The 22710-nt window shown below is 43.7% G+C and overlaps 1 protein-coding gene across 13 annotated transcripts in view; it reads left to right on the top strand.

Annotated features, from left to right (window-relative positions):
* The window catches only part of Ctnnd1 (catenin delta 1), a 49437-nt gene extending 29895 nt beyond the window's left edge, over positions 1-19542 (top strand). For 5 of the 13 annotated variants that reach the window (XM_041639691.1, XM_041639690.1, XM_041639703.1 and 2 more), the window contains 15 exons: positions 3016-3479; positions 4913-5096; positions 6455-6572; positions 7188-7341; positions 7699-7716; positions 8122-8190; positions 9243-9370; positions 9460-9610; positions 10421-10613; positions 11213-11327; positions 11857-11944; positions 14889-14951; positions 16526-16629; positions 17006-17092; positions 17379-19542. In XM_041639691.1, coding sequence (XP_041495625.1) covers positions 3016-3479; positions 4913-5096; positions 6455-6572; positions 7188-7341; positions 7699-7716; positions 8122-8190; positions 9243-9370; positions 9460-9610; positions 10421-10613; positions 11213-11327; positions 11857-11944; positions 14889-14951; positions 16526-16629; positions 17006-17092; positions 17379-17390 — 1948 coding nt within the window. In that variant the 3' untranslated portion in view covers positions 17391-19542. The remainder of the gene's footprint in view (positions 1-3015; positions 3480-4912; positions 5097-6454; positions 6573-7187; positions 7342-7698; positions 7717-8121; positions 8191-9242; positions 9371-9459; positions 9611-10420; positions 10614-11212; positions 11328-11856; positions 11945-14888; positions 14952-16525; positions 16630-17005; positions 17093-17378) is intronic. The other 8 variants (XM_041639695.1, XM_041639694.1, XM_041639693.1 and 5 more) reach the window with 8 other exon arrangements.
* Positions 19543-22710: the final 3168 nt, after the last annotated feature.

Genomic DNA, 22710 nt, shown 5'->3' with positions numbered 1-22710 from the left:
CTCTTGACCTCACAGAAGCCCTGGCACTTTGTATTTAGTTAGGGTTTTATGAGGTAACGAGTAGGGAATGGTCCCTGGTCCCTTAGTAATACTCCCAAAGGTCACTAAGCAGCTAGCTATCTGTGCTGAGGGGACTTACTCCTTGGGGTGATCTTTGGGACATGAAGGGTGACTATTTGGATGAGCAGTAGTTGCTTTGGAAGTGCATTTTAGAATGTGATTGATAGATGCACCCTCCCTCCCACCCTCCAACCACCCTCCAACCACCCTCCATTGTTCCTTCTTCCCTTCCCTTTATTTCTGTTGTTGAGACAGGGTATTACTGTGTAGCTCTGGCTAGCTGCTGCCACACAGAGAGAGTGCTGGGATGAGAGGCATGTGCCAATTTACCTGGCTGTCTGGGAGGCTCTTCTTTTGTTTCTCTCTCTCTCTCTCTCTCTCTCTCTCTCTCTCTCTCTCTCTCCCCTCCCTCCCTCCCTCTAAAGGACCCAGTTCAGGCTTTGTGTGCTATGCATTAGTACCTCTGTCATATCTCTTATTTGATTATTTTAAAAATTCTTAGTTCTTGTGTACAAAAAGCATGCTTGGTCTTGGGCTGAAAACATTAGTTTAGAATAAATCAGGGTCTATATTTTCCAAGCCAAGAATTAAGGCAAGATTTATAGTTATCTTGATATAGTGAGGGTACCCTGGCAGCTGTTACTCAATTTCTGTATGTAGGTTCATGACCTTTCAAAGCAAAGGTCTTGGCACTTACTTTTCGAATATATTAGGTAGTATTGGCTCGCCATAAACTGAATTAGTCTGGGGACAGGAGTAGAGGCCCTATTATCTAAGCCTGAGTCACTGACACTCTTTAGACGGCGAGGTTAGCAAATTCAACTCCCTTGTGACTCACCTTTTATGTCTGATGGGGCACCAGCTCTCAGCTGGTGTTAGCTAGCCTGGGGTAGATAGCAGCTATCAATCACTGGGATAGTCTGCCCAGGGAGTGGGACCGGAGTGCAGGTCTGCTTGCTCGGACTTCCTCATCAGCAGAGAGAGATTAGACACAGTTGGGTGTGGATGGCCAGGCCATTCCCTGTTGTCCCTTGAAGTGGCAGTTCACATAGAGAGGGTTTGGGGCTTGGTTCTTAGGTTTGTTCCAGGGTGGCATTGGGCTTAGAAACCTGCATGACTAGCAAAAACATCTTCTACTTCCTGTTCTGGCCTACAAGATCAGTTGCAAGGTCAAACTTAGACAGTGAGGCAGTAATTAGTGGGAAAGCCACTGAACTTGAAAACTCTGCTTCTAGCTATTCCTCTGCCATTATCTATGTAGCCTTAAGCGAGTTATCTGATCATTTGGGCAGTTTTGTTATTTGTAAAAGGAAAGAATTTTTTAAAATATTTTTAAAATTTATTTATTTTTGTTTTATGTGTGTTGGTGTTTTACCTACATGTGTGTCTGTGTGGTGAGGATGTCAGATCCTCTAGAACTGGCGCTTAAACAAGAAAAGTAAAATCTGCTCAACACACACAGCCTGAAACACCGTTCTCTCATGAAGAACAGATTGGTTTCTCTTAAACGTGTCCTATTTTCTCTTACTCAAAGGAAGTCTTCTTTCAGAGAATGTTTAGTAATCTGCTTTTAAAACAACTTCCTTTATTTTGTTTCAATGACAATTTAAATTTTAAAGTGACTTAAGTTTTATTTATTTTTTGTCTAAATGATTTGTCCCTCTATGTGCCTCATTGTTTAATGGTCAGTTTTGGTACCTGTTGGCAGGCCATCTGATGAGGCTAGCTTTCAGTGTTTGCTGACCACAGGGAGGGGTTCTGTGGAACAAACAGCAGTCTTTGGAGAGCCTCACACAATAGATTCTCTTCTCCCTTGTGGCTCCCACTGAGATGACACAGATAATGAGGCTCTTCCTTCCTGGGCCTTATGAATGATGGCGATATGGAAGGCTCCCCCTCTAGTGGTTGATAGTGGTACTGAAGCAGGAAAAGCTGTGGAACATACTAGTCTGGGATGAATTTTGTGTGACGTAATGTTTAAGTTTATACCTCATTAGTGCTAAAGCCAAGTCCTCAACAGTGTAGCAAGAAGCCCTTCATTTTTCCTGATCAGTTTCTCCTTTGTAATTCCAAAATAGGGCAAGGAAAAGCTTAATATGAAATATGTTTAATGGTCTTGTTCTACTAGCTGTTTCCTGTGCATAATGCCTTGTTTCCTGTTCAGCTAGGATTTAAGAGCGATCCTCAGAGCTTCCTCCTTCCTTCATTATTATTATTATTATTATTATTATTATTATTATTATTATTATTATTTTGGAGGGTGGAGGTGGGAGGAGACCGTATAGAATCTTGGTCTGTAGCCCTAGATTGCCGGGAACTTACCCATCTGCCCTCAGGTTTGTGATCCTGTCTCTGCCTCCCCAGTGGTGGACTCAGAAGCCTTGCTTGTTCTCAGGCTTTGTCGGCTTACTTAGGTGACATGGAATCAGTCACCTCGCTTAACTCTGCTGTCCTGGATTTATTTCATTCCTTACAGAGAAGTTAATAGCTGCCACGTCATTCAAGTAAATGCTAAGGCCTCAGGACTTTAGCGATTAACGTTTTCAAGTACGGGAAAAAAGGGAGAGAGAGTTTTAGTCTAAATACAGACTACTTTTAAATTAAAATTGTGACCAGGAAGATGTTTCAGTTGGTAGAATGCTTTCCTCACCAGCACGGGGACTGAAGTTTGAGTTTCGGTGCCGAAATACCTCTGTGATAGCTCACACTGTGACCCCAGCATGGGACGGCAGACAGGAGGGTCCTGGGTCTGCAAGGCCTTCAGTCCAGCTTATCAGCGAGGGCCATCAAGAATGCTTAACATTCACACACAAAATTATTACAATTGACCATACAGAAGAGATATATTATCTCTGTGTAGTCTGGGGTTAATCCTGCCGTGAAGATGATGGGTAACAGGAATGTCCAAGAAGCCTGATTTTAACTGCTTGGTTCTTGGTTCTTTCAAAACTGCAGGAGCTATGAAGACATGATTGGTGAGGAGGTGCCACCAGATCAGTACTACTGGGCTCCTTTGGCTCAGCATGAGCGGGGAAGTTTAGCAAGCTTGGATAGTCTGCGAAAGGGAATGCCCCCACCTTCAAACTGGAGACAGCCTGAGCTGCCGGAGGTGATTGCCATGCTAGGCTTCCGCTTGGATGCTGTGAAGTCCAATGCTGCTGCATATCTGCAGCACCTGTGCTATCGCAACGACAAGGTGAAGACTGACGTGCGCAAGCTCAAGGGTATCCCAGTGTTGGTGGGATTGTTAGACCATCCCAAAAAGGAAGTGCACCTTGGAGCCTGTGGAGCTCTCAAGAATATCTCTTTTGGACGTGACCAAGATAATAAGATTGCCATAAAAAACTGTGATGGTGTTCCTGCCCTTGTCCGATTGCTGCGAAAAGCTCGTGATATGGACCTGACTGAAGTCATTACTGGTGAGTGCTGGGTTGGGAGTCACTTTTTATTAGAGAGGCAGGGATCTAGAGGTTTCCAGTCTATTACCTTTCAATTAATAATTGATTAATTTTGAGACAGGGTCTCTCTGTGTAGCTCTGGCTGGCCTAGAACTCACTATATAGAGCAGGCAGGGCAGGACTTGAACTTGAAAACATTTGCCTGTCTCTGTCTCCCAAGTGCCCCACTATGCCTGGCCAGTCCATTAACTTTTGGTTATAGGTTCTGGAGTAGTGGCCTTTAGGTCAAATCTGCCTCACAGATTTGATTGGATGTCACATGATACATGCAGTAATCTCTGACACATTCTGTATGCTTGTGTGTTTTCTCTTGTTTTAGTTTTGTTTTTTTAATTTTGTATTTATGTGCATTGGTGTTTTGGCTGCGTGTGTGCTTGTATGAGGAAGTTGGGTGCCCTGGAGCTGGAGTTAGAGTGAGCTGCCATGTGAGTGCTGGAATTGAACGTGTGTCCTCTGGAAGAGCAGCAAATGCCCTTAATTGCTGAGGCATCTATCTCTCCAGCCACTTTCTCTTGGATTTTTGAGACAGGGTCTTTTCCTGGCTGTCTTGGAACTATTATGTAGCGCAGACTGTACTCAACCCACAGAGATCCTCTAGTCTCTGCCTCCTGTGTTCTGGGATTAAAGGCATGCACCACCATGTCTGGCACATTCTGTTATTTTTGACCAACTGTAGTAGTAGAGGAGCTTGTTTTCCAAACACAGAAGCTGAATGTCAGTTGCCATTTATTCACAGTCTTATAATTTGTTTTAAATATGTGCCTGTCTTGACTCAACCTGCCTGTTCCATTTAGAAATTTGAGCTTGTAGTCCTTTAATTAGAATGATATTTTCCAGATTGTTTAGGGGGTGATCCATTAGTGTGAATTGAGCACCTTAATGTGGGTCTAATTATAATTACAGGAAGAAGAAAGAAAGATAAATAATACTGATTCTCGATTGGCAAAATATTTTGGCCCCCAGAGGACATCTCCATTGTTGGAGTTGCTTTGGCTATTATAATTTGGGTTGGGGTAGAGAATCCTTGGCATGTAATGAATAAAGGCTAAGGATACTAGTTAGCTGGTAAGCATCCCGCAATAGACAGACAATGTCAGCGCCCACAACAAAGAATTCTGTGGACCACAGTGACAAGTGACAGTGTTGCTGAGGTAGAGAAGCTGGAATAGACTGTTGAGCATGAATTATGGTAAATACTGTTTTGTAAACCTTTATTTCATGCCTGTGTGTCTGTATTGAACTACAGAATAAAATATATCATAAGCAGAAAGAAGCCTAGCTAACACTCCATGGAGTCACGTAGACTCTGTAATGGGCATATAAGAAGGAATAGGACACTGTTCAGACTCCTGTCTTGGGAGCTGGAGAGCCCTCTGATGACTTGTACCTGCCAGGAACCCTGTGGAATCTCTCATCCCATGACTCAATCAAAATGGAGATTGTGGATCATGCGCTGCACGCCTTGACGGATGAAGTGATCATTCCACACTCTGGCTGGGAGAGAGAACCCAATGAGGACTGTAAGCCGCGGCACATTGAATGGGAGTCGGTGCTCACTAACACAGCCGGCTGCCTTAGGTAAGTGAAGGGTTTGTTTTTGAGATTATAAAAATTGAATGCTTGCTGGGCTTGGTAGTACAGGCTTGTAAACCTCTCTGAGACTGAGTTAGTAGCCTGCCTATGCTAGAGTGAGCCCAAAACTAGCTGGGTACTTTGTAACCCTGTCTCAAAAAGGGAGTCGTCTGGCAGCAGGTAAATTGTAGCTTAGTGTAAAGTGTAGCCTGGGTGCGCACACACGCATCCCAGTGTGGACTTTTGTGGAGTGATAGAATGTCTTTCTTTCTTTCTTTCTTTCTTTCTTTCTTTCTTTTTTTAAATTAGAAGTTGAGGGTTTGCTTTTTGTTTGCTCCTTTTATTTTTTGTTACTGTGTTGTACTGAGGACCAAATTCAGGGCATTGCATTTGTTAGGCAAGCTTTTACTCTACTTGAGGCTTCCACTCTGAGCTGTGTTTGACCTCAGCCTACCTGCCTTCGCTGCTTTCTTGTGTGCACCCTGCTTACCTACTCCTGTGTTTACTCCTGCCCTTCTTCCTCCCGCTCTGGTCACTTTTGTTTCTATCTAATTAGGTAAATGCTTGTGTAGAACCTCCCACATCTAAGGTTCTTACCAGTGAGTGCCCTAGTCCCTGTCACAGTTATCTGCATTTCAAGTCAGGCACCTTGTCACTCCCTAGATGTGTACTTCTATGGAATAAGTGACTCTTCTGTCTGGGTTTACTGACGTTTACATTGGCGTTCCATCCCCACAAACCCCCATTTTGTGGTGCTGGGTATTGGACCTGTTACCTTGTATGTACTTGGGCAAGCTTATACCACATAGCTGTATTCCTACCCCTGATTTTTACTCACATGTGAGTGCACAGAAGCACATGCCTGCATGCACACACTTGTGTGTGGTGGTGGAGGAGGTGGATAGGGTTTGCTTTGTAATAAGTCCAATCCGGCATCAGAGTCTCTTCCTGCTGCTGCCTCCCAAGTGCTAGGGATCACAGGTGTGGACTACCATTTGGGGCTGTGGTATACAATTTTTAATTAACTATTTAATGTGTATGTTTTGTATACATATTTTCTATGCACCACCTGTGTGTCTGGTGTCTGATGATGCCTGAAGAGAGGGTGTCAGGTCCTCCGGGGCTAGAACCACCGTGGGGTGCTGGGGATTGACTGCCCTTTCCAGGCCTTGGTATACATTTTTCAACCTGACTGCAAGCTTAAAAAGTTTAGAAGACAGACTAGCAGTCAATTTCCAACTGCAGAACTGTTTATTGTATGAAATAGAAAAGGTATTAAGGAAGCTTTAGAATAGATGGAGAAAGATATCAAAGGATGACTTCAGGGACGTGAGTCATCTTCAGAACTGTGTGTTTTCCCTTAGAAATGTAAGCTCAGAGAGGAGTGAAGCTCGCCGGAAGCTTCGGGAATGCGATGGCTTAGTTGATGCCCTCATTTTCATTGTTCAGGCAGAAATTGGGCAGAAGGATTCAGACAGCAAGGTAAGTTAATGACTGGGTGAATGTTGTTCACAAGGTAACTGTGGTTTAGATCTACCACTTCAGGCTGTCAGATAGTATAAAATACTCACGCCAACCCTTCTCCTTAACATGGGCATTTAGTTTAGAAGAAGAGAAGTTTGTGTGTGTGCAGGTCCACAGGAGCAGCCAGGAGAACATTGGTATCCTTTTCACCCAGGCATTCTCCGCCTTTTTCTTTGGAGGCAAGATCTCACTTTGAGGTTGTATTCTCTGGCTAGGCTGGCAGCAAATGCTCTCTAGCAATCCTGTCTCTGTTCCTATGGCACTGGGTTTACGGGTACATTCAGGACCATGCCTGGCTTGTTGTCCAGCAAGTGCTGTTAAAGAGTAACCGGATGGTCACAAAGATAGTTTCTTCAGCCCCTCCCCTTGAGTAGGGAGAACCTCACTAGATGCTGCGTCACTACATCGCTGCAGAAGCCATTGTGTCTGTAGTTGGACCTTCTGAAGATGGCAGGGGTTTTGAGCACCTTTTAGGATTGCTATTTTAATATTCAAATTATGGAGCCAGAATTTCTTGGAAGTCATTGCAGGCATTCTCTCTTTCAACTGAACCTTTCGTTTGATATCTCTCAGCTTGTGGAGAACTGTGTTTGCCTGCTTCGGAACTTATCATATCAAGTTCACCGTGAAATCCCACAGGCAGAACGCTACCAAGAGGCACTCCCCAGTGTGGCTAACAATACCGGGCCACATGCTGCCAGTTGCTTTGGGGCCAAGAAGGGCAAAGGTGAGTCATAGTTCCTGTTCTTTAATATGGGACAAGGAGGAACACTTAGCTTTAAGGCACTTATAAGTTGTCCGGAAGTCTACCTGGTGAAGACACGTCCTTTTGCTTTGCTTCTCTCCTTGATCTGTATGCTTTGGTGGTGATGGTGATGGTGGTGGTGATGGCGGTGGTGATGGTTGTTAGTGAATTGGCATATGGGACAATGAAGGACAAGAACTCAACTAATCTGGGGCTTTCCTCCTTATTCCTCCTCCTTTGCTTTCTTGTGTTCTCGCCCACGATCCTGTTGACATCTTTCTCCTGCGTTTTCTTCCTTCCCTTCTCTCCTCGCTTTCCACCTTGGTGATGCGCTGGAAGATGAGTGGTTCTCCAGAGGTGAGTGCAGTCTTTTAAGGCGCTTGTCTCCTTCTAATCTGCATGTTTGGGTTTTTTCCTTCCCTTAATTTTCCTTGTGTAACCTTCCCTGTGATGCACGCAGGAAAAGCACTGGAACAAGTGTAGTTCTCCTGGGCTGTGGTCTCGACATGCTGGTCTAGACAGCAGTCTCTGTTAGCAGAACTCAGTTAATGCAGCAAGAGTGGCTATCCTTTTTGTACCAGTCTATTGCCTGGTTTGGGTCCTGTTCGGGCAGCTGTGTGTGGGGTTCCCTTTGGCTCTTTTGATGCTGCATCTCTGAGTTGAAGATTCTGACTGAAGAATGGAAAACTGTTTGAGATGAACTCTTTCCTTTCTTTAAAAGCTTCTTACCAGATTCTCTCTACCCTTCCCCCATTTTTATAGGGAAAAAGCCTACAGAGGATCCAGCAAATGATACCGTGGATTTCCCTAAAAGAACTAGTCCTGCTCGAGGTAAGTTGTCCTTTTTCTCAGTGTGCAGAGATCTGAGATAAGGCTTTTGCGCATGGTAACATGTTTTATGCACTATATTAACAATTCTCTCTCTTGTTGGATTTGAAGTGATATTGAAGGTATTGGGAAAACTCACAGTATTTAATTTCAAGTCAGAAGCTAGGCTGGGTGTAATGGTACATGCCTGCAAACTTAGTACTTGGGCAACTAAGGCAGGAGGATTGCTGTGACTTCAAAACCCGAGTGGGATAGAGGGTGAGAGAATGCCTCAAAAAAGAAAAGACAGACATAGCTAGCTAAGTGGCAAGTGCAGTTTTTTGATCTTGAGTCTTACTATTAGAAGAAATCTCTTTTACAGCTTAGATTTTTGGACCCACTGTATTGGTGAAATAAACTTGCTAGCTTTCCATAAATACAAAAGGTGTTTTCATGGTGGGGAGAATTACTGAGTTAAATCAGAAGTAGTTTATTTGTTTGACAGGTTGAACCATTAAGCCTGATTGCTCAAGGTGAAAACAAGGCTTAAGTTAGCCATGAATACAAGTCAAGGAGGAAGGAGAGAGGATTTAATGTGATGAAACTGATGTATATTCTGTTTTCACCATAGGGTTTGGTTTTGTTTTTGAGATAGGGTCACACTATGTAGCGCTTGCTGTCTGGAAACTATAGATTAGGTTGACTTCAAACGCACAGAGATTCACCTGCCTCTGCCTCCCAAATGCTAAGATTAAGTGTGTATATACTGCTTCAGGCAGCTGGGCATGGTGGTCCGTGCTTGTAGTCCTAGCACTGGAGAGGCTACACTAGTGCTTTAGAAATATGACAGGAAGATGATGAGTTTGAGGCCAGTCTATGTGACATTACAAGACCCTGTCTCAAAAGACAAAATGAAAACTTGAGAAGAAAGAGATGTGGGATGAAGCCTCCGAGTTTGCTCTTGAGTTGATAGGGATGTGGAAGGAGCATAGTGTTGGAGATGCAGGACTGTAGGCAGCCACAGTCTGGTTTGTAAGCATTGATCAGCATTTTCTGTCTTGCCCTTTCTTGTATAGGCTATGAACTCTTATTTCAGCCAGAAGTGGTGCGGATATACATTTCACTCCTTAAGGAGAGCAAGACGCCTGCCATCCTAGAAGCCTCTGCTGGAGCCATCCAGAATTTGTGTGCTGGGCGCTGGACAGTGAGTACCTCTGAGAGAACAGATTTGGAGATAGGGAACTAGGTCATTTGTTTGCTGCCATTTGTAATCTTTTCACCGCTTGCTCCTAGTATGGCCGATACATCCGCTCTGCTTTGCGTCAGGAGAAGGCTCTCTCTGCCATAGCTGACCTCCTGACCAGCGAACATGAGCGAGTAGTGAAAGCTGCATCCGGGGCGCTGAGAAACCTGGCTGTGGATGCTCGGAACAAAGAGTTAATTGGTGAGGGTTTGAATCAGGGCTGGCAAAGCAAAATGTTTAGTTATTGTTGATGTCACCCAAGAGAAGGATTCTTTTCTTTCTTTTTCTTTGTTTCCTGAGACAGGGTTTCTCTGTAGCTTTGGAACCTGTCCTGGAACTAGCTTTGTAGACCAGGCTGACCTTGAACTCACAGAAATCCGCCTGCCTCTGCTTCCTGAGTGCTGGAAAGTGCTCAGCCTGACTGAGGAGGATTCTGTAATCTTCCTTTATGTATCAGAGTGTTGGTGAAAGTTGATGGTTTAGTGGTTCTTAAAAGAGCACAAGGGGGGATGTTTCTTCAAAATCATTCTAATTCTAGCATGGTTATTTGTTGACTCTCTGCTTTTTTCTTTCTCTCTAGGTATTAAGAATTTTTCTTTTTTTTTTTTTTTCATTTGCCCAGGTACAGTTAGGTAGTGGCAGAACCCAAGTTATTGATATTTTTAAATTCATAAGGACTCTGTTCCATTGAATTATCATATAATAATACTGGACATATTGTTTTTATTAGTATATGTGCAGAGACCAGACAGTATATTTTAATGGCCAGTATCACATTGTTGTCTTAGTGCACTTGAGGAAGGAGGAAGGGCAGTGAGTTAATGGCTACCTTGTATTCTTTGCCCCTTTGATATAATCTTACTTAATAATGAAGTTGATTTGTATAGCTAGAAATTGCACTTGACCTGATTTCTGTAAAGGGTATTTTAAGACTCCTCCTAACTATTATATGGCCCCTTCTGGCCTGACTGCCTTTTCTCCCTTCTGGGTTACTTTTGTCTTCTGCTATAGGCAAACATGCCATTCCTAACTTGGTAAAGAATCTGCCAGGAGGTCAGCAGAACTCCTCCTGGAATTTCTCTGAAGACACTGTGGTTTCTATTTTGAACACCATCAATGAAGTTATTGCTGAGAACTTGGAAGCTGCCAAAAAGCTTCGAGAGACCCAGGGCATTGAGAAGCTGGTGTTGATCAACAAATCAGGGTGAGTTTATACTCGATCAGAGCTGGGAGAATCTGAGTACGAGAGAAGAGTTTTCTGCAAGGAGCTGCCCTCTGCTGAGGTTGCTTCCCTTACATTACCCTGTGACAATTTTCATTCTTAATGTTGGTCTCTACATTGCTAATGGACGCATACATCCATTATCCAAAACTATGTCAGTGTTTCAGGCAGAATATATAATTTGGCGAAAACTTTGATTTCACCCATTTTTACATTTTTATGTTCTTGTGCTGTTAGAGTAGTGGTTCTCAACCTGTGGGTCATGACCCTTTGGGGTTGTCAAATGAGCCTTCGCAGGGGTCATCTAAGACTATCAGAAAACAGATATTTACAATATGATACACAACAGTAGCAAAATTATAGTTATGAAGTGTAATGAAAATAATTTTATGATTGGGGCATCATCAGGACATGAACGGTATTAAAGGGCTGTGTATTAGGAAGGTACAAATTAGGAACTATTTTGGAACTACTAGGAACTACTATTTTGGAACTATTAGGAACTACTGTGTTAGAGAGTACAGGTTCAAGATTCCCTGGTCTTGGAGCCAAGCTGTGTATGGTTTTACTTTCCTCCATAGGAATCGCTCAGAAAAAGAAGTTCGGGCAGCAGCTCTTGTCTTGCAGACGATCTGGGGCTACAAGGAGCTTCGGAAGCCATTGGAAAAAGAAGGGTGGAAGAAATCAGACTTCCAGGTCCAACACTCTTGGCCAGCGCTTTGGCTTTTCTTCTCCTTGGTCCTCGGCTAGTGCCTCTGTCTTTTGGTGTCTTCTAAACCCGAGTCTTTCTGTTAGTGAAGACTTTATTGGTACACTGTCTTTGTCCAGTGGTGCCCAGTTCACTTTTGCTTATGTAGTTCTGTCTCTTGATGTTGAATACGCAGTAGATACAGGTGGTGGTGATATACGGCCATTGTGACCCTTCCATGTGCTTACCATTCTCTGATTCTTCTGCCTCTATCCCCCAAGTACCAGCATCATAGATAAGTGTCACTGCCTACCCTCAGATTCTTTTTCTGAAGAGTTATAGTTGTCAGTAGGAACCTAGAAATTTAAGTCTGTCAGAGGAAGAATGTGAGTGAGGGCTTGCGCAGGCGATCACAGAGAAGGAAATCACTAGTCTTTAAGAGCTTCTGAAGCAGGAGGTGCATGGTTAGGAGGAGAGGGCAGAGAGAAGTGGGTATATTCAGGTTTCTATGACATTGGGTTTTCTGTCTGCCTTCAGGTGAATCTAAACAATGCATCGAGAAGCCAGAGCAGCCATTCATACGATGATAGCACTCTCCCTCTCATTGACCGGAACCAGAAATCAGGTACAGTAACCGAGAGTGTTCCCGCCATTGCTTGATGTCTTGTTGACTGAGAAGTGGGGTGTGTGTTTATTTCTACATGAGCTAGACCCTGAAGAGGGGAGCAATGCTTTGCCTCGGGATTCTAATGTGAAAGAGAAGAGGTTTGCACTTATAAATTAAAACAGGCAGGGAAGGGTGTGGTGGTGCGCACCTGTAATCCCAGTCCAGGACTCTGAGGTGGAGGAGGGAGGATCAGTATGTCAAGGCTAGACTTGACTAAGTGAAACTTTGTCTCAAAAGAAAACAACCAAAATCAAAGTATTTGGTGAGCTTGAGTGTGGCTCCTCTCTTTCCCTGTGGACTCAGAGAGCGAGGCCTAGTTTTTCTGTTTAATTCTTTCTCTTTTAAATTTCTGTGTCCTATTGACTGAAGTGCTAGGGTAATTATTAGTGTTTTTCCAGTTGAAAAACTAAACACTCCTAACAACCAGAAAGTCTATTACTTCTAGTACACCGCTATTACTACTTTAGGTTATAGCACTGTGTGTGTGCTTGTGTTTCGTGTTTGTTGGGTACTGGGGATTGAACTCAGGGCTTTCTAGGCAAGTGTTCTATGTCCCTAACTGACTTAGAGCTTGTAAACCACTTTGCCATACATGAATTACATATTTTGTGTTGTATACATACATATACACACACACACATGTATTTCTCTTTCACTGAAAGTATGTGTTGTAACCCTTCTTAATGATTTTGGCTTTTGATTTGACCCATGGCTTTAGTGTGGTGTCTTTTTTTTTTTTAAGATTTATTTATTTATTTAATTTATTTATTTATTTATCTATTGTGTATGTCATATTCTGCCTCCATATATGCCCACATGCCCGAAGAGGATGCCACATCTCACTACAGATGATTGTGAGTCACCATGTGGTTGCTGGGAATTGAATTCACGACCTCTGGAAAAGCGGCCAGAGCTCTTAGCCACTGAGCCATCTTTCCAGCCCCTAGAGTGTGGTGTCTTGGACATATGTACAGATGGCATACAAGCAGTGATGCTTGCTGCTGGTTGCTCAGCATGAATAAGGATAACAGCAAATTGCTGCACAAATTACTTTCATTACCATATACTGTATAAAAAGCTATCTGCACTCAAGAGCATCCTCGATGGAGCTATAGGCACTAGTGTCCCCAAGTGCACATCATTTTGATATGTAGTGCGAATGAGGACGTGTGCAGCACCTGTGCTGTGTGGGAGCTGCTGGGGCTGTCTAGAGGCAGACTGTAGGCCTGCTTATTAGACTGGCTGCTATTTTATTAAAGAGTGCTGCTTTACTTTATGGCGCAACTGAGATGTGATTATTCGGCAAGCATTTCCCAAAAATAAATGTGGAAATCTTATCACTTTGGTTAAAAAAGTAGGGCCAGCTGGGCAGTAGTGACACACGCCTTTAATCCCAGCACTTGGGAGGCAGAGACAGGCGGATCTCTGTGAGTTTGAGGCCAGCCTGGTCTACAAGAGCTAGTTCCAGGACAGGCTCCAAACTACAGAAAAACCCTGTCTTGAAAAACCCTCCCCAGTAGCTAAACAGGTAAACTCACTTCCTTCCACCCTGACAACCTGACTTCCTCCCTGAGAGAGAGCTGACTCCTGAAAGTTGTCCTCTGACCTCCAGATCCATGTCTTAGTATGGATGGACACACACAAGACGTAATAATAGAAAAAATAAAGTGTTAAGAATAGTAATAACAAAAATGGCTTTTATGATTATAAAGTAATGATATCATATAAATGTTTTAAAAATATACATGCATATTTAAATGTGTTAATTTTATGACGTTTGCATAGTTCTGTAAACCATTTTCTTGCAGGGAGACAGTGCCATGACATTCAAAATCTTATATGAGTAAATATTTTATTTAAGGACAAGACAGGGTAACCCATCTATTTTTTCAGGTTTTCTTAAGGCAGCGTCTTGCCATGAGCCCCACAGTTACCTGGAACTCCTGTAGAACCAGGCTGGTCTGGAACTTGCATTGATCCCCTGCCTCTGCCTTCTAATTATGGGAGTGTGATATTAAAAGTTAAAAGAGGCGTACAAAAATGTTAAACAGTGCTCTCCCCACTTTGGTTTTTGTCTTTGAAATGTAGTATTATTATTATTGTATACATGATATGTATTGTGGCTTTTATGTGGAGCTCAGAGGACAGCTCTTTGCAGCTGGTTCTTGCAGGTTTGCATGGTTTCTGGGTGTCAGACTCAGACTGTAAGGCCTGCACAGCAAGTGCTTGGTCTGCTGAGCCACCTTGCCTGTCCATACACAATGCTTTTTAAATTGAAGATGTTTATGATTATGTAATAAATTTATTTCTAAGTGGAATAGATGTTTACATTTCTGAATATAGTAATATGTACTTATTCCACACTGATAAAAGTCCTTTGCACCCTAATTTATTTCCTGTGCGCGCGCACGTGTGTGTGTGATTGGGACTGAATCTAAGGTTTTATTTCTGGTGCCTAACGCTTTATTTACTTTTGGGCCACATTTCCAGTCTAGACTGTCATAAGTTTTAAGACTAAAGGAGCTTTGAGATATACCAGCTCAGGTTGCTGAAGAGCTTTTTGTTTGAGCGTAGGTCCATCTGTGGAGGTCAGGACAGCTTGTGCGAGTCAGTTGATTCCACAAGTTCTTTCAGGAACTGAACTCAGGCCATCAGTCTTGGTAGCCATCTTTTGGCCTCTGCTACGTTTCCTGTGTTTGGGTTTCTATAGGAAAGAGATCAAAGTCTGTGAGGGCTTTCCTGTAACAACTGTAGTTGTGGTTAGGATTTGGCACAGTGTATGTGCTGAGTAAAGCTTTATTTGAATAGAGCTAGGGAAGGATGGCATGCCAGGGAGAAATGTCGTTTATATAGATTGTGGTGTATTGGATTTTCATTTGGATAACTTTCTAATTCCATGTAGATAAGAAACCTGACCGGGAAGAAATTCCAATGAGCAATATGGGGTCAAACACAAAGTCATTAGGTAGGTGATGAATTCCTGTCTAATGTTGCAGAATAGTGTTTAATTGGGGTGAGTAGGTGTTTTTCTGTGTTCCTTTCTCTTTTGAGACAGGGTTTCACTTCACATTGGCTGCTCTTGAACTCAGTGCACTTGAGGCTGATCTTGAGCTCCTGATCCCCTACCTTTACCTCCCAAGTGCTGGGATTACAGATACGATCTCCCCTGCCTGTTGTTTTTATCCCTCTGAACACTCTCACCATTTGCCATCCCTGAAGGACCGTGATTAATAATCTTCATTTGAGAGGCTGTCTGAAAATATAATAAAATCTGATCAATCTGGTCTTTTCTACATTTTTACATGTTGCTGTGGATGAAATGACCTTAAATTTTCTTAAAAAATTTTTTTAAAAAACATCTTTTTATTTTTTGAGACACGATCTCTTTGTGTGTTCCTGGCTCTCCTGAAATTTACTTTGTACATCAGGCTGACTTTGAACTCACAGGTATCTACCTACTTCTGCCTCCCCTGTGCTGGGATTAAAGACCTATGCTACCACGCCTGGCATATTTTCTTTATTTTAGTGTATGAGTATTTTGCTGGCATGTCTGTTTACCATGTGCGGTGCTTCATGCCCTCAAAGGTCAGACCCTGGGACTGGATAGGGGTCGTTGTGAGCCCCCATGTGAGTGAAGGGAGCTGCGTCCAGAGCCTTGCGGCTGCTGAGTCATCGCTCCAGCCCTGACCTTGCACTCTTGGTGCCCCTCTTCCAACATATGTTCTCAGAAAGTCTGGATGTATCCATATAATCTGCCCCGATCTCTCTCTGTTCTTTCTCCCTACCCTCAGTTTAGCTGATTACTTACTGCTTCCTTTTTCTTTTCAAAAAAAAATTATTTATTTATTTATTTATTTATTTATTTATATTTTGGCAGGGTCTCATTGCCCAGGTTAGCTCTGGACTTACAATATAGCTGAGGATGACCTTGAACTCTTGGGCCTCCTGTGTTTTCGCTCTACTCTATTGTTCTTAGGGTCTGCCGTAGCTCAGACGTAGCTCAGACTGTAGTTGAACTCATTGTGTAGCTGAGGATGGCCTTGAGCATCTGTGGATCCACCCTTCATCTAACACTGCATTATTTAAAAGCCTTGGGTGTGTTAAGCTTTCCCCTTTGCTCTTCTAATTTCTTTTCATTCCCCAAGGCTGAACTCGCGTTGTGTTTGCTTTGTCAGTTCCTTGCAGTTGCCGCTCATTTCTCTGTCTTCTCCTCATTTCAGGGCTCTCAGAAGCAGCCTGATCCCTGATGTCACCCACCATGACACCTGGTGTCCTGCACTGTTTTCCTTTTCTTGCTTTTGCAGTGGTGGGAATTGAATCTAGGCCAACCACTCTACCACTGAACTCATCCCTAGTACTGGGTGTGCCCACCGCATACATTATCTTTCCCGTTATATTCGAGTCATGTTTAAATATTAAAGCATCAGTCTTTAATGCTGTGGAGCTTGGGAAACAGCTGACTTCTCTACTGAGGTGCCTAATTTATATACATTGTATGCTACAGGGAATATATTGTCTCTGTTTACCTTTTCCCTCTAGATAACAACTATTCCACACTGAATGAAAGAGGAGACCACAACAGAACACTGGATCGATCTGGGGATCTGGGTGATATGGAGCCATTGAAGGGAGCACCCCTGATGGTAAATCCTTGTTATACACAGCTGTGTCTGTGAGGCTGATAGTATTTTGAAACTGTGTGGTACTTGAAATTGGGAAAGAAAAGAGAAAGGTAATATCATTCTTTGGTAGGTGTTTTCAAGTAGAGGTTTGATACATCTTGAAGTTTCTTGGGGTGTTGTTCATTGACTGTGTTGGAGGAAGTCTTTGCAAGCGTTACTGATGAGACTAACATTAACTAATCTGTTCTGCCATACATTACCCGGTTCTCTCACTTACCTCGAGGGGTCTCACCATTCTACTTCTAGCAGTGTTTGTTTAAAAACGAGATTTCCTAACTGGCACACAGTTAGAGTTCTTATCTTGGCTCTCTTACTAACAAATTGCATGTGTTCACAGCAGGACGAGGGGCAGGAATCTTTGGAGGAAGAGTTGGATGTGTTGGTTTTGGATGATGAGGGGGACCAAGTGTCTTACTCCCCCATGGTATGTCCTCCAGTCACCCCTAAAATGGTCCTCAAGAAGGAGGCCTCTGTGTACCTACTCTTTCCAATCATGCTGACCTGATCAGGCCTGAGACACTGTCTGAGCCCCGTGGGGCCCGAGGATGTCTGCTTCTGTGATCCTGACCTTCAAAGGCTGGGATGCAGCGGGTGATCTGGTTCTCTGCTGTGTGCTGCTTTCCTGCCTCCAGATTTGCTCAGCTGCCTTGTTTTCTTTTAGGTCTTCTGTTCTCAGCCTTATTAACAACCTTCTCTTTCTTTCCCCACAGCAGAAGATTTAACACCACTATGCTGCTCCATCTGGGCTTATAATATATTACTTTTATTTTTTGGTGGTGAAATGGACTGATGATTTTTTCCTTTCTTCGCTGGACTATTGTGCCAACTGCCAGGCTGCCTCCTACCCATACAGCCCAGAGTGGCTGCCTTCATTCCACCAGTTCCCGACATCTTCCACTGAAGTTTAATTGTCCTGTCCTTCCATCCCCTACCTCGTTTCCCCAAGAAACCTGACTCAGCTATTTGCGTATCTTGAGATACTGCTGCAGATTAGCTCTTTTTGCCAGCTCTCCCCGGAATCTTGGCCTGTGTGGAGGGAGGGGAGAGTGGAACTCTTCACTGGAAGCCATGGGAAGAACTGAAAATTGCACGCTGTATATGCAGTATTCAGCACTCTGACAAACTGATGACTTCTAATCAAGACTATCTTTCTGGTGGGGAGGGAACTTTTAATTTTGTTTCGGATAATGGGAAGTGTGAGTTCTTCCCTTATCCGTTGGCTGTTTTTGAAGCCAAGAAGGCTGGAAACATTGGCACATTCCACCTGGCAAGGGCCCTCAAGTAAGTGAGGCACTCCTCAAACTGGGATTAGGAACTCCTGTTCCTCCTGTCCAAGGCAGGGACCACAAAGGACCTACAGACTCCATCTCCTCTGTCAGCTTCAGGCCAACCTTGGGGTGCTGCCCTGACCAAGGCTGTCCTCAACTCAACCCTCCTCTCTTACCCTGTGATGAATCTGCTAATGACCTGGCTGTTTGCAAGGCTATGTGAAAAGAGAATGCCATGGACCACTTTTGGTTTAGAAGAAACGGAGCGATTGTCTGTTGGGGAGAAGATGAGCTTCCGGGAGGAAGTAGAAGGAATGTACATGAAGCGGTTAGTCTGGAGCTGACAGGAAGCTTCAAGCTGGCCTTCCCCACCTTCCCCTCCCCATCTCTCTTCTCTATAGGCTTGTCCCTCCTTCTCCCTTCTCCCCTCCCTGGATTTGTTGGCCAACTACAAGACTTGTACATAACTCCTGCCCCCTTTGCCCTGCTAAGGTAGGAGTTGCCCTGGCTTTGCCTCTTCTTCGTGCCTTTGGCCTGGGGTGCATCTCCTTCCTCTCTTCCACGTGCCTTTCTTTGCCTCTGCAGTCTCATTTCTCATGATTTTGCAAGTTAGATTTTGTTACTTTCTTACCCACTGTTGACCCTCGGTAGCTGAAGGAAAGGAGTGTTGACCTAAGGAACCTCAAGTCCCCGTTGGGGGTTGTTGTAGCCTCTGATTTAGCCACAGCAGGCTTCTGCTTAACAATGTACAGTTGGGACTGAAAATCCCATCCCGATAAGTCTCAAAGTGAGGCGAGTAGTAGGGAGTGCCATGACTCCTACTCCTTGGTTGTCCTCAGTTCCCATCATCTCTGGAAGGTTTTAGGAAACCAAGGGTTTCTCTCCAGTTCTTTAGCCTTTGTTATACCCTTTCCAATTGTAGGGACTATTACAACTTGGAATCTGCTACTATGTGGGGTGTTTTTTTTTTTTTTTTTTTTTGTAAACTTTTTTTTCCTGATTTGCCTTCAATTCCTTAATCTAAAAGCTCTATTCAATGCAACTGGAATTCTTTATCCCTCTTGTCCTGTTCCTTAATATATTGAGGCTATGGGGTAGGAGAAAAGTGCACAGACCACCAACCCCTTTCCCTATGCATTACAACTTCTTTTTAACCTTTTGCTTCCCTCCCAGATCTTCTTAGCCCCATCCATCCCATGTCTTCCAACCCAGTCAACCTTTTCTGGCAATCAGAGCCTCTCCTCCCATGGCCCTCAGAGGACACTGCACAGGGAACCTCCCCCCCACAGACCTGGCTCTATTCTTGGTTTCTCTTGTCCTCCATGCTCTTCCTGGTGCTCTTTCTCTCGGTGGGGTGTGGGTAATAGAATAGCCATGGGCTTTTGGGGACCTTTAACTGTTTTTTTGTTTGTTTGTTTTGTTTTTCCCGCTTTCATTTATAAAAACACTAAACATTCAATTTCAGCAAACCAAAAATCCTACCTTCCCACCGAACACTACTAAGGGGCATGTCTTCTGCTCTGTATCTTCTCTCTCTTTCTTTCTCTCTTGTTAATGCTTTTAAAAACAAATGAGTTTTTTATATAAATAAAGTTTTTAAAGTGTGTATGTGGGAGGTCTGTGTCGTTTCTTCACTTCCAGCTGTATTTCCTCCCTCCTTTTCATCTTGGTTATTTTGGTGTCAGTGTTCTTTTTCTTTTCAGAGCTGCAGGAAAAAGGTTGTCTCAGGATGGGCTTACTTACGATTTGGTCCCAACTCTTATCAAGGAACATTCTTTGGAACACTCCCCACCCAGAGTCTTAAAACAGGTTACTCACTGGCTGAAGTAGAGCAGGGGAACTTAGTGCTAATAGAGAAAGAAACTGCGCGTGCAGACTGATGGCTCCTCATTCTCTGGGCTTTCTCACATCATTTGACAAGGCCCTCTGAATACATGGCTCTTTGGAACAGAACACACCGAATCTTGAGGGTTAGAAGCTAGCAATCCCAACTGCCACCTTAGTAAATGCTCCTCTGCACAGGTGCACTAATCACAGGCCATGTGGAGTTGGTCAGGCTATTTGATAAGATATCCTGACAATTGTGTACAACTGGATAAGAGAAACCAGATCAAGGGGAGTTATCTTGATGGCAGATGCCAAAGATCCAGAGTCATGGGAAGACCCTTCTCCAGGCCCTCAATATGCTCTCATTCGATCTAAGAGCTCAAGAGGGTTTGTGTAAAATACTTTCTGTATGCTCACATCTTCAGTTAAAATCGTTTGGCTGGGGCTGGAGAGATGGCTCAGAGGTTAAGAGCACTGATTGTTCTTCCGGAGGTCCTGAGTTCAATTCCCAGCAACCACATGGTGGCTCACAACCACCTGTAATGAAATCTGGTGTCCTCTTCTGGCCTGCAGGCATACATGCAGACAGAACACTGTAAACAAAATAAATATTTAAAAAAAAAAATCGTTTGGCTGGCCAGGATCACCACATTATACTAGATTTTAAGTCTGAGAACTTTTTTGGGCTTATGAAACCAGGCCACCCCAGCATGGTAGCTATGTACATTAAGGCTTAATTTTCACTTATACCTGTAGTCTTAGATCTGAAGAATAAAATAATACCAACTCAAAACCATAGAGTTTGCTCTGCAGCAAGGTTGATTTTCACCCTGGCCGTTGGTATTGCGGTAAATAGAAACCCTACTGCAGACCAGCCCTAAGCTTGTGGTCCTCCTGCTGTGTCCTCAGTGCTGGGATTATAGGCACATATCACCACGGTCAGCTACACACGTATTTTTCAAAGATCTAGATCGTAGAGTCCTGGTGGTGCGTACTGCTTGCTAATCCCAGTACTCTGGTGGCAAGCACCAGCCTGGGCTACATTGCAAGATGGCCAGCCAATCCTTCGGTTTATTCGTGCCCATACCTACAATGAAATGTTGAAGTGATCGGTGTCTGAGAGCCCTCCCTATATGTTAAGTTTCTTTTGGTTTGTTTGGCTTTAAAGACAAAGCCTCACTGTAGCCCTGGCTGACTTAGAACTCATTATGTAGATGGATTTGATCTGGAATTTGTGGCAGTTCTTCAGCCTTCGGCTCCCAGGTGCTTATACCATGACGTCTGATGTTCTGGTAAGTTTCTTGACAGGCTTAAAGTGCTTTTGAGGCCTCTTAATACTTCTTGCTCATACTAACATTTGGAATTTGTTCCTTTGTGACTCTTATTAATAGTTTTATTAGCTTTTATTTTTGTTTTATGTGCATGAGTGTTTTGCCTGTATGAATGTCTTTTGTATCACATGCCTGCAGTGTCCAAAGAACCAGAAAAGGTGTTGGATCTTCTGGAACTGGAGTTAACAGTAGATGGTTGTGAGCTACCGTGTGGATGCTGGGAACAGAACCTGGGTGCCCTGGAAGAGCAGCCAGTGCTCTTAACTGCTGCACCTCTTAGTACTTTTTAAGACATATTTTTCATACATATATATGTTTGTGTATGTGTGTCTGTATGAGTGTATGCTAGTTGTGTGGGTGCCCTAGGGAGCCAGACAGGGTACCAGATTCCCCTCAGAGCTAGAATCACAGGCATTTGTGAGCTGTTAGCTGTGGTTGTTTGGAATGGAACTTGAGTCCTCTGGACACAGAACAGTTAAGTGTTCTTAACTGTTAAATCATCTCTCTGTTCCCCTTAGTTCTGTTTTAGCATTGTAGAATTGGTAGCTCTAGTTTCCCAGCCCTAAGCAAGTACATGAGAATTACCTGGCCTGTTGGTTGGCAATGTAGGTTCCAGAACTGACTGGTGAAATAGAACCTCTGATTCTCGCGTTTGGGAAGCTGAAGCACACCTGCTACAAGTTGGAGGCCGTCCTGGGCTATCTTGCCAGAGACTTACCTCAGAAAATAAAACAGGCCACCTTTCCCACTCACCCCCAGGCTTGCTGAAAGATGAACCTATAGCTCTGAGATAGAGTGCCTGCCTGCGGGCACAAGGACCATGGGTACTATGCCAGCACCATGACATTCCCACGTTGCACTCTGGAAATTGATTCATAGGTTGGTCTCGGGAATCCGAACCTTGTAAAGTGACCTAGGTTATGTGATAGATGTTTACTTTGAAACCTTGGTCTAACACACTTGCTTATGTTCCATGGGAACCTGGGATGACGGACTCACTCTTGGCAATAGTAGTGAGTATGGATAGTGTGGTGGTGACCACAGGAAGATTATCTGTAACAGGAAGCGTTTGTTTCCGAGGAAGTGCAGAGGCTGTGAGTCCTGGTACTCTGTCCTGCAAATCATCCGGGTAATAATTCCCAGGCTGCCGAGGGCAGGCTGGCCCTGAATATGGTGCCCTTTAAGGCAGAAAGAGTGTCCTGGATTATGAATTAATGAACTACTTCTGTCTACAAAAAGGTCCTTCAACTAGAGAGCAAGTGGCTCTATTATCCAAAGCCATAGAGGTCAGGTATGAAAATGAATCATTCCAGAGATAGGGCTTAGTTCAAGAAAACATAAACATGAAAGAAATAAGATACTGCCTGGAGCCAACTTCTTTTCATAGAACAGGCTTCTTACCTTTCCTGCTGTGTAACTCTCCCTTTAAAACATTAGTTCTTCAGCTATTCCAACCAGAATTTCCGGCAGATAGAAAGAGAGTTGGAGAAACAAGGTAGATAATTGCCATTGAGGACATCTGGGGTCTGTTTGCTTTGTGAGAGTTGTGAGTTTTCATTTGTGTAGTGTACAGTGGCCAGGGCCAACGAGCCACAAGTGAACTTTGCCCAGAGTTT

This window comes from Microtus oregoni, unplaced genomic scaffold, assembly GCF_018167655.1.
Source record: "Microtus oregoni isolate MIOR12 unplaced genomic scaffold, Mior012 000060F_ref0000265, whole genome shotgun sequence".
NCBI classification, from domain to species: Eukaryota; Metazoa; Chordata; class Mammalia; order Rodentia; family Cricetidae; genus Microtus; species Microtus oregoni.
This window is presented reverse-complemented; position numbering and strand designations above follow the sequence as displayed.